Here is an 18,757-nt window from a genome sequence, read left to right as displayed (position 1 = left end):
TGGCGAGTGCGCGGAGACGCGGAAAAGAAAAAAAAAAGTAGAGAAAATGGCGAGGTAAATACTACGTGACGGCGCTCAACCAATTTGGAGACGAAATGAAAACAATTAAATGAAAACAGTGAACAGACGTTGCCAATTCAGGGCCAGGAAATACCTCGGGTAAAAGAATATAAATACTTTGGTATATGGATAAACGAAGGCGATAGACGCGCTTTCCGAAGTGCCAGAATGAAGCTTTCCCGTACCATAAAAGAGCTGTGACCGTGAGACGCCTGTCGTCTTCGCATGCGAGCTCTACGGCGAGGTGAAAATATTTTGCCGCGGCTTAAGTTACTTTGGAAATACAATTAAAGTGCTTGTTAACGAACATTCCTTATTAATGCGCAAGCATTACACCCCATTACGCGAAGATCCGGCGTCATCGGTGGCGTGACCGAGCGTTGTTACCAAAAATTCCCTACGGCGCAGAGTGAAAACGAGTAAAAAATGCTCGAATTGACGTCAAATTTCTCAGGGAGGTACCTGTAAACTATCTAAATTGATGGCTTTGAAAAGAAAATATGGCAGAGTTCTGTCTGGGTGGGAATCGAATCCGGGCCTCAGGGGTGGGAGACGAGCACGCTTCCCGACGCCACGGTTTTTTTTTTCCTTTCATCGTATTTATTACCAATATTAAATGCGCTTGGGTAAGGTATTTGCATAGCGGCCAAAACAGTCATAGCTGCGTCTACAGGCACAAAACAAACACTGCATAGTACAACCGAAAGACGTTTATGATCAGGCTTCCAACCAGAATGCATGGTATCCATTGTTGGTGCACTGTATCCTTTCGCCTCCATTTTAGAGAACTGTTTACTGCAATAAGTGTACCGACGCCACGGTGGCTCCACGGTTTGGTCGACTAAAGGTGAGTCATTGCACACGTCCGGTCGCGGCCACTAAAGATGCGTCCTAGTGCGTGCGTCATTAGGCACGTGACGGCGCACTAGGTGACTTATTGCAGTAAACAGTTCTCTAAAACGGAGAGGGAGGAGGTGGCGCCACGTCATGCGTATAAAATGGTAAAAAATTAGTGGACAAAAATGGACCAAAGACCAAATGGACAAAAGTGGACCAAAGGAACTACAGTGCTTCCGCATTTCCACACTTAAGCAGTGTTGAGTGTCTCTTCCGAATTTTTAACTTGAAGGCAGCCACAATTTGCGGTATACCCATTTTTTTAAAATACAGAAATCGCACGTACATTGAGATATTAATAATTGAAATTTAAGGCCAAATCCGGGAAATATCGAGACCAAGCGCGCCAAACACCAAGGTTCCGTAAAGAAGTGTGGGGCATGCCGCTTGACAGGCAAAGCGTGCCGTATCAGTAACTGCCGCGACTGGCCGAGATGTTCGGTTTCAAACTTCCTCGCGCTTGGCGTCAGGGGTATGTCGGTCTGCTACGATAGCGGGACCGCATTTCCTGCGTTCCCGCGGCGCTCGGTTTCGATTAGAGATTTATTGCGTGTCCGCTATTCCGGCAAGCAGGGGTGGTTTGGGCGGATTACCGGATGGTTGGGGGCGTAAACGTGAGCGGCCAGATTGTTGGCGCCAGCTGGTGGGGCAAAGCTCAACCACATAAACACGGAGCCAATTACTATATTCTTCTTAGCGACAGCGGCGAAATTATGAACAGAATTACGCCACTGCCGAAAATTTCCACCAGCAGCGAAGCAGGATAAAGTAGGTTACTGCAATTTTAGCTCCGTGCTTGTCTGATTGAGCTCTACAAGACCAGGCGGCTGCACCGCTCCGGCCGCTCACATTTACGCCCCCGACCATCCGGTAATCCGCCCAAACGCCCCGGTTTGCCGGAACAGCGGACACGCTTAGTCTATTCCCGTTGAAATTCGATGACAAATATCTCGAAGTAGGTGCGATTTTAAATATCGTTAGAAAATGAGGGTGCATTCAAATATGACTGCCTTAAATTTACCATTAAACAACTGCCGTCAAGCTAATTATAGAAAGATTAACAAATTATTGTAAATTAATCTTTTCAGAATAACCTAAGCAGCAGTAAAGTATTACAGCCTCGCCGTAGAGCTCGTATGCGGAGACGATAGATGTGTCACGGTCATAGCTTTTTAATAAAATATGTATTGTCCAAAAAGACAACCTGTACTTGAGGGCGTTTGGAAAAGCTCGCGGAACTCTTGCCCCCGCTGGGAAAATGAAAAATGTAAACTCTACGCCTACGGTCGCACTAGTAACAAAATGCAAATTTTAATTGAGCCGAATGCTATCCCAAACACATGCATAGTTGGCAAGCCTGAGCGCCGCGTCCCCGCGCCCACAAATATGGCAAGCGACCCAGCGGCATAGCCATTTTTTTTTTGGGGGGGGGGGGGGGGGGGGGAGGGTGCACGACTTGATACGGGGCGGATGAGGGAAGGGGGCCTGGGCTGGCAGCATACTAATACCGAAATTTCCGGGGGGAACGGGCCCAGTCTGGCACTTCTAGCTATATGCCACTGAAACCGGGCGACGCCAGCAGAAAAGCGTAGCAGGCCTTCTGTGCTGCGCGAGTCCAGCGCAGCGCACTCGCGCGGCACCTTCATCGCAGCAGCGGAGCAAACACTCAAATCTCGGACGCCACGAGCCGCGTCGATGCATTCCTCTCGATGCGATGTTCACCGCACGCGCTGGCGCTCATGACCTCGCAATTACGACCCGACCTTGAGATTTGTTTATAAATGCTTACCGTAAAGATATTATCCACCCGGAGTGCTCGGGGAACCTGTGAAGTTTTTAATGCTGCAACTTTAAAACCTTGATTTAACGAAATTCGCGATGTAAAGAAATTTTCCGCTGCATGTACAACTTTGTCAAATCAAGGTTCGACTTATTCGCGGGGCTCCTGTGCCGAAGAGTTCAAACATCACTGCCACGAAACAATGCAGTCAGTATGAAAACTTCCATTGTCTGAAGTATAATCAAGGCTTGTAATTACATGTCGTCAGCAGCAGATGACCATCTAGCAATTGCCAGCTCAGACATGTTCAAACCACGGTGAAGCAAAACATCTTACCTGCTGGTCGGTTCCTTTGGCAAGCAGTCCGGAGTAGTTTGGTTCAGAGCTGGCATGGGGGCTTGTATTCGGCGGAGCCAATAGTTGCACATCGCGAAATTATATAGATGACTGACCGTGTACCAACCAGCGGCTCCGAGTGTTTTTGCAGCCATGGGAAAACACTATGCGGTGCAGGAGGCCGAGTCGGTGCTTTTGTGGAGAGAGACAGAGGGAAGACATTACGGCTGGCAATGATGAGTTCTGTTACCACAACTAGGGCACCCCTCACTGCACGCTCAATTCTTCCAGCGCAACAGTGCCCCCATTTCCGCCTGGATCCGCCAGTGCGCACAATGCTCTGCATCACACAGGCATCTGTGCCATGCACAGCTAATGCAGCGACGGCAGTTGCCACGGTGGTGCCGCTGGTGCCTCAGATCCTTCTAATTCCTTTGCGAATGAGCTACAGAAAAAAGTAGTGTTCGAGTCCTTACAACGGTAGGAAGAAATGTTTTCTGGCTTTTAGAAACAAAACCTTTGGTACTATGGCAATTCGCTTGATCACACCGCTGACACTGCCGTCACCGTACCGTCAAGCATTGTCTCTCCTACGGTATCAGACACGGTATCAGTCTATGGTATCAAGACACGAGGGCTCCATGTCACGATGGGAGAAGCCTCGGCATTCACCCAGTATCGTAACGCCCGTCTTACAAGCAGCTTCGCCTAAAGCCAATGGTCCTCAGCAAACGACCTAGATGCACAGCTGAGCGCGCTGCTGCCGCCCTCTAGACAAAACATGAACAATTCTGTACCAAACGGCTGCCACGATGACCATTTCCTAGGTGTGCCAAGCCATACTTCTCAAGTGGCACTCCAGGCAACGACAGTTAAGCGTCACGCAACGCCGCAATAATCCAGTCGCGCACATACAAACCTCGGCGTTTTATTCGCTAATACACGAAATCGCGAGGCATCTACACCACAACACTGACACAGACATCCAGCATTGAAGGTGACAGCTGTCCATGGCAGCCCACATGGGCAGGCGGCCTTCCATTCAGATGATCAATGCAGCATGGTCGAAAAGCGAAACTGCACTTTTTTTGCGAACACAGTACGAAGTGTTGGGCAAGACCCATGCTAGGCCTGGAAAGTCGTCAGATGGTGAAGAAACCTTTCCAGTGGTACGATATGCAACTTGGGGAGTGCTAACAGATGTTCTTGAAAGCCTCAGCTTAACAGTGACAGTCCTGCTGGTGGGCACAGTGACTAATCAGTGGTTAACTACCATGCCAGTAGACTTGCGAACAGCTCACGTTACACTAGCCTTTTACATCAAACACAAAACTTCGATTCAGACTTTAATTTGACACTTGTGAATGAACTATGAATTTGTCCTACCCGGACACCCGGACAAGAGCGAATGTAACAGCGGCTTGCACCTAATTTCATTTAGCCCATCACGTGCTACCAACCAGAAAATGGACCGACTTTTCAACTGTCTTTTTTACTGAACTCATGCAAAACAAAAAGACACTTGTGCTTTGGTACCACGGTAACTGCAGTAATGAAGAAATGAGATATTTAGGTGCCCTGTAAGGCTAGTTTATGTATGTCTGGAAGTCCTTGTAGCAAAGCACCAACTGAATAACCATATGGCATCATAAATTCGCAACAAATGTAATTTTGTTACATTTACTGGCTGCAAGCAGGGTGAAAGCGACACTAGTTGCACAACTGTTTTCTTGACATGAAGATTGTCACACTGAACAATAGAAGCTTTCACACTTGGTAATGAAAGAACTTCAAGGAGTACCGGCAAGAAAATTTTGTGTCAAGCTTTTCTTGCCCCTTTTAGGTAGCTGTCAACTCCACAATTATGGTACGAAGACTCAATTCCTTAAGAGCAACACAAATGAATAATTACAGCACCTTTCGTACAACCCATCCAAATCACACAAGTGCAGTTTCGGACGTTTAAATTGTGGCTCGTCCCACCACCGAAAGGGGCGGTGACAAGGTCTAGTGGTTGGAAGTCATGCAATGATCCCGTCACCAAAAGGTACCACACTGGCCCTTCCAATTGTGTGCTTCTCTTGGAAATGGCACTCTCTACTTTTGTCCCATCAAGTACTGAATGGACTCTAGCTTTTGGCAGCAGAGTGTGTGTGCATACATGTCAATGGTATATCGTACCATGAGGCCACCACAACAGGCTTCAGTGACGTGAAGAACCTCCTTTTCAACATTCGAAGCCATGTTGCTCTGCGTGGGCATGTAGAAATGGTCGTATTCAAAGACAACGTAAATCATTTGTTGTGCTCATGGGAAATTGAGGCTCCATACGGTAATTACAGGGTCGACAGCTATTCAATGAAGTAATAAAAACAAGACAAGAATTTGTTGTCAATACACCTTTCAAAAAAAGATTATGCGATGCATGTCCAGTGAATAGTTTCTGCGCCAGTGCACCTGAATAGTTTCCCTGTAGCCAATGAGCACAAACAGATGCTTTGCCACAGCTTTCTTTGGCCACACATCAATATCTATGCACAAAACTACCGTATACTGCTGGTTATAAGTCTATGTTCCTTTCATGAAAGGACCTTCGAAAGTTCAAGGGTTGACCTATAATCGGAGTTGCCCTATACGTGGAATCATAAAGTCGACTTATCTATGGAGTAGAACGTAGTTTCGATTGAGCTGCAGGTAATATTGCACGCCATGCACGCATAATTCCGCAATAGCTATCAGACACAGTATGAAAGTGGGCTACTTAAAAAAAAAGAGGAATTTATCTTGTGATACACCTTAAAGTTTTGTTTTCGTGTGGTAGGTAGAAATGCTTTGTTGACAAACCGTGGGTGCTGCATGGAAAAGCTGGCAGTGCCATGTGGGCTGACAACACTTCGCGAGGAACTAAACCACGTGACTGGTCACATGCACCCACAAGCATCTTTGCACGGTTTTGCACTCTTTGCATGCCTGTTCGCCATTTCTGCATATCGCTTTGCTTGCAAACAGTGGTGTGCGCAATTTGCGTCGCTGTTGTTTTTTTTTCCCCTAGAAGGGGTTGCAAGTTGGGGGTTGACTTATAATAGGAGTTGATTTATTATCGGCAATATACATTAACTCGGCACAAATTCCGTAGCGTCCACAGCCACTGAACATTCAGCTGATTCCCCCCGATTAAAAGATGCAGCCTTTGAAGCATCTTTTGCAATGTGGTGGTAGCAAAGATCTGAAACCCTACAGCAAACACTGCTCCTGCAGCAAAATGCAGGAGGCTTGCAATGGCTCTCTTCGTCTCACAGCCTCCATGAATAGTCAGCGAATTTGTAATGCTCTGATGCATGCCACTGCCTCCTTCTGGTGAGCTTTTGCCAACAAATGCAATAAGTTAAATTTATCACGCTATGCCGAAGGTTCTTCTGAAAAGCCTGTTGACAAATTTCCATGAAGTAACCTAAAGCTGCATGTACATAGTTTGTTCAGAATAAACATAGCCACAAATTCATGATTCAGCCAAAAGTAGCATGGCTTGTGCATCTGTGGCTTCTTTCGTGAAACATTCTAAATACCACTGGCATGGAAGTTATCTGGTTTGCCACGAGGCTCAGATATCGCAGCTGAAAACTTCCACATGCACAGGCCTATCACCGCCAGCTGACGCCAACATTCCAGCTCTTCTTTTTTTGTTCACTTCCCAAATAGCTGGTTCAAAAATGTAGCAGAAGATTGTAGCATCAAAGAGTGCATAGACATTCTGAAATAAATAAAAAGTCTTACGCCATATCAATGCAGAGAGATGGCCCTGAAATTTATATTACAAGAATATTTCAGCAAACACAGCAAAGTGTTTTCAATTTACAAAGCTAAATATACATTGGCAAGATGTTCCTTAGAACTATTCTTTGCTGAAGTGAGAAACGAAAAGAAAGGCCCCACAAACTCATTAGTTGCTCATCGGAACATAATATTCGTGTTAAATTCAAATTACTGCGAATGCTGTGGCATGACAACCCTAAACACTCTCTATTAACACAGGGACGACAATAAATACAAGCACCAATCAGGCGCCAATGAACAGAAGGAATTGCAATCTCTTCTGCTTTCTGGCTGCAAACGTAAGGTACTCTGTTCAGATGTGCAATATTTGTCGAATTCATTAACCTAAACAGTTGCAACCTAAACAAGGAGCAATGCCGAGCAAGTGAACAGAACTGCAGGATTTACACAATGACTGCATTAACCACTCAACCACTCCTAAACGTCCTCACCACACCGGAGTGCAGACACACATACTGCTAGCCCTGCGAGTTTCCACGGCAATAACATGAAGAGATAAAATGTCCTGCACCACACTACCACATTCAGATCATCTGATCACCTAACGGCATTCACCTGAACAAAAATGTGCTCACCATTGCGAAACGCTCATTCTGGCCAGAAAATACTGATATGAACAAAAAAAATAAAAGCTAATCTTGGTTGTTGCTTCTGATACAGAAAATGGATGCATCTGCCTAACCTTCAGTGGAATTCGCAACGGACTTTTACTGAAACGGCACTATATTGCTGGGAGGCACTATGCAGCACACTTATTGCATCCAGCTCAATGCGAACTGATGCTTGAGAGAGAAAAGCAGCAAGTGGATAAGCAAAAGCACACGTCAGCTGCTGCTTGCACTGGCAACACTGATTAAAGCAACAGCCACTGCACAGGCAAGTCTTAACTGGTTTCTCTGCATCACACTGTTCCATTGAAAAATTCCATATTGCAAGTTACCAGTAACAAAAGCCATTTCTACATGTCGCACTGCACACGTGGTAACATATTAGATCAGCAGTAATTGGACAGCTAACTTCTGCAGTCTCTCGAGAAAGCAACCTGCCCAAGCGAAAAGTTTCGCTATGGTTCACAGCAGCCTTCCCTATTCACTGCAGGACAAGTCTTAGCAGCAGCTCACTCCGCACGTGACTCCAGCCGAAGACGTTGCTGCGCGATGCCTGTAAACGTAGTGTCCAAGCACTCCTTTTGCAAACTTCGGCCAGCCCATTACAGCCAAATACTCAGCATCTATGTACACTGAACAAACCATGGTCCAGTCTGTGGTCAGAAATGTCCAGCCACACATGAAGTGTCGCAAACACAAAAATAACCCACTTGTTTTTCTCACGAAGAAAGTGGTCGCCGAAACAGATGCACTCTTCACTGGTGCGGTTGGTCTACAGGGCCTACAATTGGTGTCACTCAGAGTGTTCACAGCAGAACGGCTCAGAGCAAAGCCCATGAAAGAGGCGACGAAACTGTTCGCAAAACATTGCACCGGCAGGTGTGACTAAGCTATGCCCACGCACACGGCAAAAAGAAAAGAAAAGCAGCAATGTGACAGGTGCCAAGATTATTTGCAATGTCACAGCATGCTGCACAAATGCCTTTAAGTGCCACAGAGCCAAGTCCCAAACAATTCACGCATTCCTCAGCAACAAAAGATGCCAAAACTCTGCAATGTCCCATCCGCCAATTCCCACAATTACAGAATGTGCTCTCTACCATGACAGTTCAATACTTCACGTAATAAACTACTTTGACATACTGAACTTGTACCACAGGGTGGATTCGTAACAGGTGCAACAGCAGCAATGCATCAAACAGAATATGGCAGATAATTTGCCTATCACCTCGTTTGAAATGCTGACTTGCACCTCACTACAATGCACAATAATACTACTTGTCACTAAGTGTCGCCAGCCACTCACATGACTGCACTGAAGCACAATTATACTTTGGTGAACACACAGTGCAATATTTTATATAGAATCGTATATCATCTAATGTAACGATCAATACCATAATGATGCTTAGCGAGATCGCAATTCTAAGCAACTGCAAATAAAATACTACATGATGCACATTGCAGTGCTCTGCGAGTCTGCCAAGATGCCTCAAATGAACATCATAATCATGCAGCATTTGTGAACATTAACTGAAACAACATGCGCCAACCATCTGCAAGGTGCATTTTACATGTGCCAGTTACCATATTTATCCAAATATAAGGCAGGAATAGTCACTAAACAAGTAATTGAAGGACATTAAACAGCGGAATTTAAAAATCAAGGTAGAACAACTTGGATAAAAAAAAAGACAGTCTACATTACACTGCAGCAAATTGGCGTCTCAAAAAAATAAATATGAAAACAGTACACTAAATAAATAATGGCATACATAGATATATTTTAATTTATTTACAATTCAGCACCCCACAAGCTCTCTTTGAGATGCCTCAAATGTCATGCTTGGCACGAATTAAATCACTGCTTGCTCTTTATGAAGCACCAAGCAACTGCCTGTCCCAACTCAAACCGTTCCAAGTGATCCTCAAACTTTAAGGAATGGAATGCAAAAACAACAAGAGGAGGAATTTGTTACTAAGGGGCATGAACAGATCTACAAAGTGGAAGCACATAGGAATATTCGTGAAACTGCAAAATCGCTTAAAATGGTATGTTATCAAAATTCCTCTTTCCGTGTGTTGAAAAGAGCACTTAATTTCAGCAATTCCCACGAGGCCTAGCTACAGCTTGAACCCTCTTTAAGGAGACCAGAATGATGCTAATTCTTTGGACACTTTCTGGAATCTTCTCTAGAATGCTGATCAGAAAATCCGAGTGGCAGCTACCAGAATTTTGTCGGGCTACTAGAATGATGATTAGAGTAAACTTAAAATATACAAATAACTAAAAAGCTCTCTTTGCAGACATGCAGACACACTATTTTGAAAGCAATGAGGTCAGCCAGTAAGCACAGCAAGAGTAATGCATGATTCTTATCTCACCACTTATTGTAACGTCAGAAATGCAGACTGTCAGTTTTTTTCAAGGAAGCAACGTACTAAAAGGGGCAATGCACCTGCCTTACATCAGAGTAAATATGGCACAAATCCACCCTGTGCATTGCTCATAAGGAGGGCTCCTGAGGCAGACACGTGATGTGAGACAGGCGTGAGGCTTGGGCTCGGCAGTTGGACTCTAGGCAGCCCGTGTGGCACAGGGCTGGCGGTCATTAACTGGTCCGGTCCTGGTACAGCAAGTATGCCTTGAGGGCTGTTGGAAGGTTCAGTTCATGCACCCGCGATAAACGGGTCTTGCCGACACGCTGCCGTATCACTCGCCGGCAGATGTCCTTGAGGGGAAGCGGCTCCGCTGCAAGGACACAAATGCCTGAGTCAAGCCACCAGGGAATCCCACTGAGCCAAGGCTCAATGCATCATCTTACAAGCGCACAACATGCTTTCACCTTTATTCTATTCATAACGTGAGCCTGAGAAGACTGCACTATGTTACACAACGTATGTTCCGAATGACACCCGTACTCGACAAAAATATTAAGATGCTGAAATTTAAAGGGATGTTCAAGCTAATAACTAGGGAAGGCTTAGTAGTGAGTATCAATGGCAAATATCTCAGCAACCTTCACTCTGCAGATGACATTGTCTGTTCAGCAACACTGGAGACGAATTACAACAAGTGATTAAGGGCCTTAACAGAGAAAGTGTAAGTGCGAGACAAATATGCAGAAGACAAAGATGATGTTTAATAGCCTGGCAAGGCAGCAAGTGAACATTGTTTAACTGCACAAACAAACGAACCACAAAGACAGCATGGGACATGGACGGGCGCAGCCATGTCCATGTCCGTCCATGTCCCATGCTGTCTTTGTGGTCCGTTATTTCGCACAGTTAAACAATGTTCGCTAATATCTACCAACTCGCCCAACAACAAGTTCTTCTAAACTGCATAAAAGGCAACAAGTGTTGAGGATCGCCAGTCAGCCTCTAGAATCTGTGAAGGAGTACCTTTACGTAGGTCAATTAATTACAGGGAACCCTGATCATGAGGAGAAAATTCACAGAAGAATAAAAATGGTTTGGAGTGCGCACGGCAGGCACTGCCAGGTCCTGACTGGGAGCTTACCACTATCATTCAAAAGAAAGGTGTACGATCACTGCACTCTATTGGTGCTAGCGTATGGGGTAGAAACTATGGTTGCTATAGTCTATAGTCACTTTTATTTTCGTTTCGTGGGAAATTTAACCAGCGTAATGATCGCGCCCCTGAATTTGGGTCAATTTTTTTTACACAAGAGTGCGATCATTATGCAAGTAAATACGGCAATTCGCTCAAAACCACCACCTTGTTTTGCACAGACCACGCCCACTGCAAGCAACAGCCTAACACGTGGTGCCATATGTACTGTCCTCAGCAAAAGTATACAGACCAAGTATTCTGTGATAAAGCAGATCTTCTTCGCTTATGAAACAGAGGACTGCAGTCCAAACTGGACATAGCAAATTTTCCAGTGTGCTCGGCAGTTTCAACTTGAATTATGAAGACATTCAGTTTTTTTCTTAGCAAGCCTCCGGTTCGTACACTTTTGCTAATTGATGTACATGTGCATTGTCTTCCTCTTGTGCCCTAACCCTAGGCTGCTCGTAATCGCCGTAATGTTTTTTTCTGGAATTTCTTTGCAATAACAAACACACTGCATGATGGCATCCAGATGATGCATTCTCTTAATCAATGCTAAGCTGCTAATAAGCTCACTTCCAGGTGGCATTTTCCTATTCTGACGGGCCACTGTGGGATGTTTGATAAACTTATGCAAGGTTGTGAGCATGAGTGAGGTGCATCCAGTGCAGTTCCCATAGGATCATGAATTAGAGAAAAAACGCATTTCAGCCTCTGCTCAATGGTTCGTTTTTGCCGCCACTTTCCAGCGCATTTGCAATCTCACAGGGCACCCGAAAATTATTAATTCACGGTTGGACAATACTTTTTCTCATAGTTCGCTTGCCACAAAGGTTCCAGATGCATGAATGCTATGCACACAGACTTCGTATCAAAACTGCGGAACAATATTAATGCACCAAATTGCAGGAATACGTACTGTTCAATGGACCAAAGGTAAAAGAAGTAACAAGGTTTGCTATCATGGCTACCCATAAACCAGACATGAAAATGAGCACTCACGATCGAGTCCACCGATGTACTTCATGGTGATCTCACAGTGGCCCCAGACGGCACTGACTACAGGGTAGAGCTTTTTCCCTCGCAGGCCTCGAAATGCCACACCCAGGTATCGGCCTTCAACCACAAAGGCCAATGTGCCTTCGTCCATGTCCAGAACAACCAAGAATGCATCCGGTACCAAGAATATCTCGTCAGCTGGACGGCTGTATTCATAAAAAACATGAGCAGAAGCATCAGCTCTAGCATCAGCTCAGGCAAAGAGAATCAGATTAATTGATTTTTTACGTCTCAAAGCTACACCTTTGATTTGAGGGATGCTGTGGTGGAAGGCTCGGGATTATTCTCATACTGCACTGACTCTTTACCATGCACAACCCTTTTAGAAGATGGGCACTGTTCAATGGCCCTCACATTTTTTTTAGTCAAAGTGAAGAGTATAACGACAAAAGCTTAACTGGCAAGCCCTACACTTTAACATATGGATGCAGCAGATTGGGTCCTTTGGGGACTGTCTATTCTATTCCATTCTTTTATTTCAGCATTCACCTTTAAATTTACAAATGCTAGGACAGGAGCAAAAAGGCGCTATATTAAGCAGCTTGACAAAGGCCCCTGCCCTGACAGTATTTGGCAGCAGACAGTTTGTGAACACTTTTCACGCAACAATACACCAATACATGAAATGTATTTTGAAAAACATTTCTAAGGGCATGATAACATGTGTTTTTGAAAACATACACTATAACCAACATTTTTTTACCAGTAATACACGTCTTCTCTAAACAGAAAATTACAGATTTATGTAACATGGTGAAACAATACATTTTTCCAGGCACATAACAATATAGAAGCACTTTCACATACAAGACAAATACAAAATAATTCCATACTTAAGTTACAAGCAAGAAAACGAAATGCAAATACAACATACACTAATCACATGCAGTCGCACGGCTAATGAAATATTCCTTCAGAATTCGACGTGAAACAGTCTTAAGATCCATGTTTTCTTTTTCAAGACTGTTCAGTAATACCGATGTGCGGCACAGTAGTCTGTCCCTTCCATGATTAGTTCGTGAAAAATGCACAGCCCAAGCGTCTCGCTCCCGTATGTCGTATTTGAGGTGATGAGGTTTGCTTAGATTGCAAAGATCAGTAAATCCCATTGGCCTTGTTTTACGCTTTCTTTATATTTCATAGCAAGATTAAACTGATAATTGCATGAGAGAACATGAAACTTAGAAACGAATGTACTTGTATGACTGCCATAAGAAATACAAGCAACATGGCACAACGCTTTTTTTTCTTGTAAAAGAGATAATGTCTGAATATTTTTTTGTGACGTTGTCTCCTATACAAGATTACAATAATTTGCATGAGAAATAAATATGGTGGTATACAGCAATGGACATAGTTTTAATGGAAGAACATGTCGAAGCCTACAAAGCACACCGCATGCTTTTGCCATAGTTGTTGCCACGCGTTCTACGTGTTTGTCCCACCTTAAATGCTGATCAAAAATCGCTCCCAGTGTTTTCATGTCCGCGGTGACGTCAATTCGTTCTGATCGATAGAATATGTTTAGATTACGATTTACATGTTTTTGGGCGGGTGCAAAGGGACAGCTTTGGTTTTCTTACAGTTAATCTGTAAAGAATTTGCTTTGCTCCACAAATATAGTTTATCAATGACGGTGTCTGCTAGTTGTGATAAGCTATCAGTATTACATGATTGGAAGAAAAGACTGGTGTCATCTGCGTATAATATTACCATATTTACTCGCATAATGATCAACTCTTTTGTCAGAAAAATTGACGCAAAATCAGGAGTGCGATCATTACACCGATTAAATTTCTCGCGAAAAGAAAAAAAAAGTTTTCGTCCCGCGTTTGCTGCGGGACACCAAAACAAAAATGGCGGCCGGCAGAGCAAGCCGAACGCGCCGAACACGATTTTTTTTTCTTCTCGTGAGTATATTACGTGCATTGAAACAGTTTCTTCCGTATCAGTAATGAATAATATCGTTAAAATCGGCAAGTGTGCGGCAATAACGTAGCCATGTCCACTTTGAGGAGACAGAAACAGATGGGCGCGCTTAGCTGCCAGTGACATAGAAACACATGGCCTGCATGCTGTGCAAAGTGCGGCATCTGTCTTCACTACTATCCTAATACGGCACGTTTCCACTAAGGGTGGGTGAAGAATATCTTAGCTGTGTTACAAGTGTTGGCGTATGAATATGGTACACTTTTAACGTATCAGTGTAAATGTAGCTACTATCATTGCCGCTCGCGATTCGTTGCGTGCCCATGAGTGCAGATGAGAAGAATCGAAAATATATAGAAGGCGAAAATATACGTATCACCCGAAATTTTGTATCAGCAAAAAACAAGTGAAATCCGCCCCGAAACCATGAGACACGCACAAAAAAATATTTATTTACGTGGAAAGAAGTCCCGTACGTCCTTCTGAGTCTTCTTCTCCGCGAAGTCGGCCAGTAGAGAATTTTCGAGGCTGGAAATCTGGGCTGTAGTGTTCTCATGCACAGTCTTGGATGTCAAAGCACGCCGCAGAATATTGAGAGCGTGCAAAGTTTCGGCTGCCGACAGTGGTTGGTCATCACCATTTTGGCACTCTTCTTCTTCTTCTTCGTCACTGGTTGAAATTCCAAGTTGTGACGATACATCCTCCACGATGTCTTCCACTGTACGCAGACCACAGGTGAGATCGTTGGCATTGCAGTCAACGCCAAGCTTGTTCCAGACATCAACCGGAATTAGATAAGGCATTGCGAGGTGGTGGCCACTGTGGATTTAAAAATCCCACACTTTGCGAAACAATTCGCAATGGTTGCAGGGGAGACGCGCTCCCAGGCCACTGCAATAAATGCATATTTGCGTCCTTACAGTCAATCTTCACAAGGAGGCGGCGCACCAACAAACCTTTGAAGTGGCACTCTACGTTTCTGATAATGCCAGCATCCAGTGGCTGCAAATGACTAGTAGCGTTTGGGGGCAGGGATACAGGGAGGATGCTCTGTAGCGTCATGTGCTTTGGATGCACCGCACACTGGTCCAGCAGCAAAACAATCTTTCTGTTCTTGCATGACATCCTATGGTCCAACTATGCGACGAACTCCACGTCACCCAAACCTTTTTATTGGCTCTACATGTGCAGGGCAAACGACCGGCTGCCTTGAAGCATCGGGGCTTTTCGTATTTCCCAATGACGGTCAGTTTCATTTTTTCTGACCCGTCAGCATTGCAGCAAAACAAAACCATCACACATTGCTTACATTTTTGTCCTCCCTGGCAAGCTTCGCCATTGAAACAGAGACTCTTTTCGGGCTGAAGATTGTAAAACAGCCCTGCCTCGTCAATGTTAAAAACATCGTGAGCGTCATATCCTACGATGAAAGACTGCAGCGTGGTTGCCATCCAATCTTCAACGGAGGCGTCAACCTTTTTCCTTTCGCCGCAAACAGTTTTGTAGGAGAGGTCATGCCGTGACTTAAATCGGTGAATCCAGCCACCAGAGGCCTGAAAATTTTCAATTCCAAGCGTGACTGCGATGTCCGCAGCCTTCTCACACAGAACTTTTCCGTCAATGTTGACGATGGCCGCGGCGACCTCTCTAATCCATGTTAGAACTTCTTCTAACTTTACATGGTGAGCAGTCTTCGCTTCTTTGGAGTTAACACCAAAGTACTGCACATTCTGCATAATTTGGTCGCGCTGACCAAATTATGCTCGATGGCGCAGTACTGAAGTTCGTATCACCCGGCGCAACGCGGAAAAGTGTTCGGAACATCCGAATTTTGGCCCATTGTACACAATGCATTTTGGCGGGAGAATTTTACGAATTCGTATCACAAAGAAATTCGTATCACCGAGATTATACTGTATATAGACGTTGAACAGCAAAGGTCCTAATATGCTCCGTTGAGGAACACCAGCTTCTAAATTCAGGGGGCCTGAGTATTTTCCCAAGATGTAAACGCATTGTTTCCTATGGGCAGTATGAGTATGACTTTAGAATATCCAGGGGTAATCCACGTAAGCCTCAATGTTCGAGTATTTTAATAGAGTAATATGATTGATCCTGTCAAAGGCTTAGGAAAAATCGATAAATATGCCTAATGTTAATTTTTTTCTTCGTAGCCGATCAAGATTAAATCCTTCTGTGTTAACAGAGCTCATTCAGTCGATCGGCCCTTACGAGACCCAAATTGATACAGAAATAATAATTGATATGTTTCACAAAACGACATAACCCTTTTACAGATAACCTTCTCTAAGCTCTTTGATATGACACGGAGCACTGACACCAGCTGATAATTTGACATTTCATTTCTGTCCCCTGATTTGAACAGAGCAGTAACCTTTGCCTGTTGCATTTTTGTAGGGGAAATTCCAGTAGACAAGCAAACATTGAATACCTGGGTGAAAGCGAGCACTAACAAGTCTATTTAACTGGTTTAATCTGGAGACCATCGATGTCACATGCCTTACTGTTCTTTATGGATATAAAAGCAAAGTAAACCTCGTCAGGTGGCGTAGGCTCAAAAAATGCTGTATTTACACTAGGCGCACCCAAAAAATTGAGAGCATCTATATTGTGAGCACTAATCACTAAATTTGCAAAGTGTTCATTGAGACGATTTGCTAATTCTATACCCTTTAGCTGCATCCCATTCTCTGTAATCTCGAGCGCTTCATAATGACTTTTGTCATGATTTAGGAGCTTACTAAGTACACGCCAAACTAGGTCGCCTCTGGTATCCGCATCCCTAAATAGCTTTTCCAGATAGTACTCTTTTTTTGTATCTCGAAAAAACTTAGTAACAAAGTTTCTGTATTTCTTAAATGCAAAAAGATCATCCGGGCTTCTAGACTGCACGAATTAGCTTTAAACACTCATTTGTTAACCAAGGTTTTCATATCTTTCTAGAAGTCATTACCTTTTTTACCTTTGGTCCTGCGACCAAAGCTGAAAAATTTTCGTTGAACCTATCTATTGACGAGTGTCTCTGCGAGAGCGTTTTGATTTGCTTCGGTGATTCTGTTGACCCGCTGCCCATGTACACAGCAGTGCCTTGAAAAGCAAATGCTTCACTCAATGAAATCATCACCAGCTCATCAACCGCACATGTGCGTGTTGCTTGTGTAACAAGTGAGCTAGAGGAATGCACTCTCACTCCCCATCAAGCTGTTCTGCTTCACCTTCACCTTCCGTAATAAATGTAAGGACAATGGCAAGCCATGTCAGCCACCGTCGCATCATTCTTTAGCTGTCAGATACTAATAAGTGAAACATGTATTTTGAAGGTGACAGCATCTTCAAAAGTGATCGTCCTAGAATACGGCTCAAGTTAACAGGGAGTAAGTGGAGGGTAGGCTGGCACACGTCTCCTTTATTTAGTGTGGCCAAGGCTGTGCATAGCTATCAGCATGGCTTAGCTCATTTGCAGCCCACACGCCCTGTGTTATAGAGTTAATCCGCTGCGTGTGCAAAGACTGGGTGAGCCTAGATTGCGTGGCATTGAGCACTGTCTTCCTGCATGATCGCACAGGAAGTTGTGTAATTTCGAGTTCTGCCTTCGCACCACCGATGTGAGGATATAGACTCGGCATAAAACCATATATTTCATCGCGCACTCTTAAATTCAACAAAATTATTTTCTTTTTTTCTCATTCAAATTTGCCTTTTTCAACTGCCCAATAATTCGGAAAGTATTGCAGCCCTTTCCGTTGAAGAAAAATTTACTAGCGACTGTACTTATTTGAAGAAAAGAATTGAATTTCAATAACAAAATTTAGATATAATGAAGCAAATCGCAAATTTTACCAGCTTCATTATATTTAGGTTTAATTGTATTAACAAATACTGGACGTGGGGAACTCACAGGACAAATTGGAAATGCAGTCTTTACAACTTAGCAACTTGGCCTGTCGTATGCTTTGGCCATGGACAGTATACTGGATTGACTAGGCTTCGCTAGTTTAGGTTTCAAGAAGGCACCTGCAACATTTGATGAACATGCTGGCAACGTATGAAAACCAAAATAATGTGATTTCTGCACGACTTGGTGGCCAAATTTGCACGTGGTTGTGCAGTCAAAGCTCGAATCATCGCATGGTGCGATGTAGGGTGTTCAACATTACAGTCACTCTTACGTCTGCAGGGCCAGTGGCAGTGCAGCGAAGCTGTTAGAATATTTGAGCGTGCCTGAATTATTGGTTGGCGACTGTATTGGGCCGTTGCACCATATACAGGGATTCATCATGTACAATGGCTTTTCAATTCTGCGAAAAGCAAAATTACCCTTTCTCTAATATTAAAGCTAGTTTTCCCGCAAGACATCTTGCCAAGTTGATGATGGAACAGTCAATCTTTTACCCTTTCACTGCCGGGTTTTCTTCCTCACCGCCGCACACTCCCTGCCAGGTTTTTTTTACATGTTAGTTTCTTGAAAATCTCATGCTAGTAACACACGACAATGCTCTGAAGGTCATGTAAACATTTTTATTCAGGATTATCTTACAGATATTAGTTTTTCTGAATACAAGAAATTGGCACCTAACTAATTAGCAATAATCTGCTAATTAGGATGTCCAGGTGTTTAGAAAACTTTTTTTGGTGTGGTATTCTTCAAAACAAGGC

At 44.0% G+C, this 18,757-nt stretch overlaps 1 protein-coding gene across 2 annotated transcripts in view; it reads right to left on the bottom strand.

Annotated features, from left to right (window-relative positions):
- Positions 1-6,848: 6,848 nt before the first annotated feature.
- Positions 6,849-18,757, bottom strand: part of gus (splA/ryanodine receptor domain and SOCS box containing gustavus) — a 44,702-nt gene continuing 32,793 nt past the window's right edge. For both annotated transcript variants that reach the window (XM_065427529.1, XM_065427526.2), the window contains exons 5-6: positions 12,095-12,297; positions 6,849-10,267 (exon numbers count right to left, since the gene is read on the bottom strand). In XM_065427529.1, the coding sequence (XP_065283601.1) occupies positions 10,128-10,267; positions 12,095-12,297 (343 nt within the window). In that variant the 3' untranslated portion in view covers positions 6,849-10,127. The remainder of the gene's footprint in view (positions 10,268-12,094; positions 12,298-18,757) is intronic.

The sequence above is a fragment of the Dermacentor albipictus genome, chromosome 2, assembly GCF_038994185.2.
Source record: "Dermacentor albipictus isolate Rhodes 1998 colony chromosome 2, USDA_Dalb.pri_finalv2, whole genome shotgun sequence".
In the NCBI taxonomy this organism is placed as follows: Eukaryota; Metazoa; Arthropoda; class Arachnida; order Ixodida; family Ixodidae; genus Dermacentor; species Dermacentor albipictus.
The sequence above is the reverse complement of the archived record's forward strand: the minus strand, read 5'-3'. Positions and strand labels throughout refer to the sequence as shown.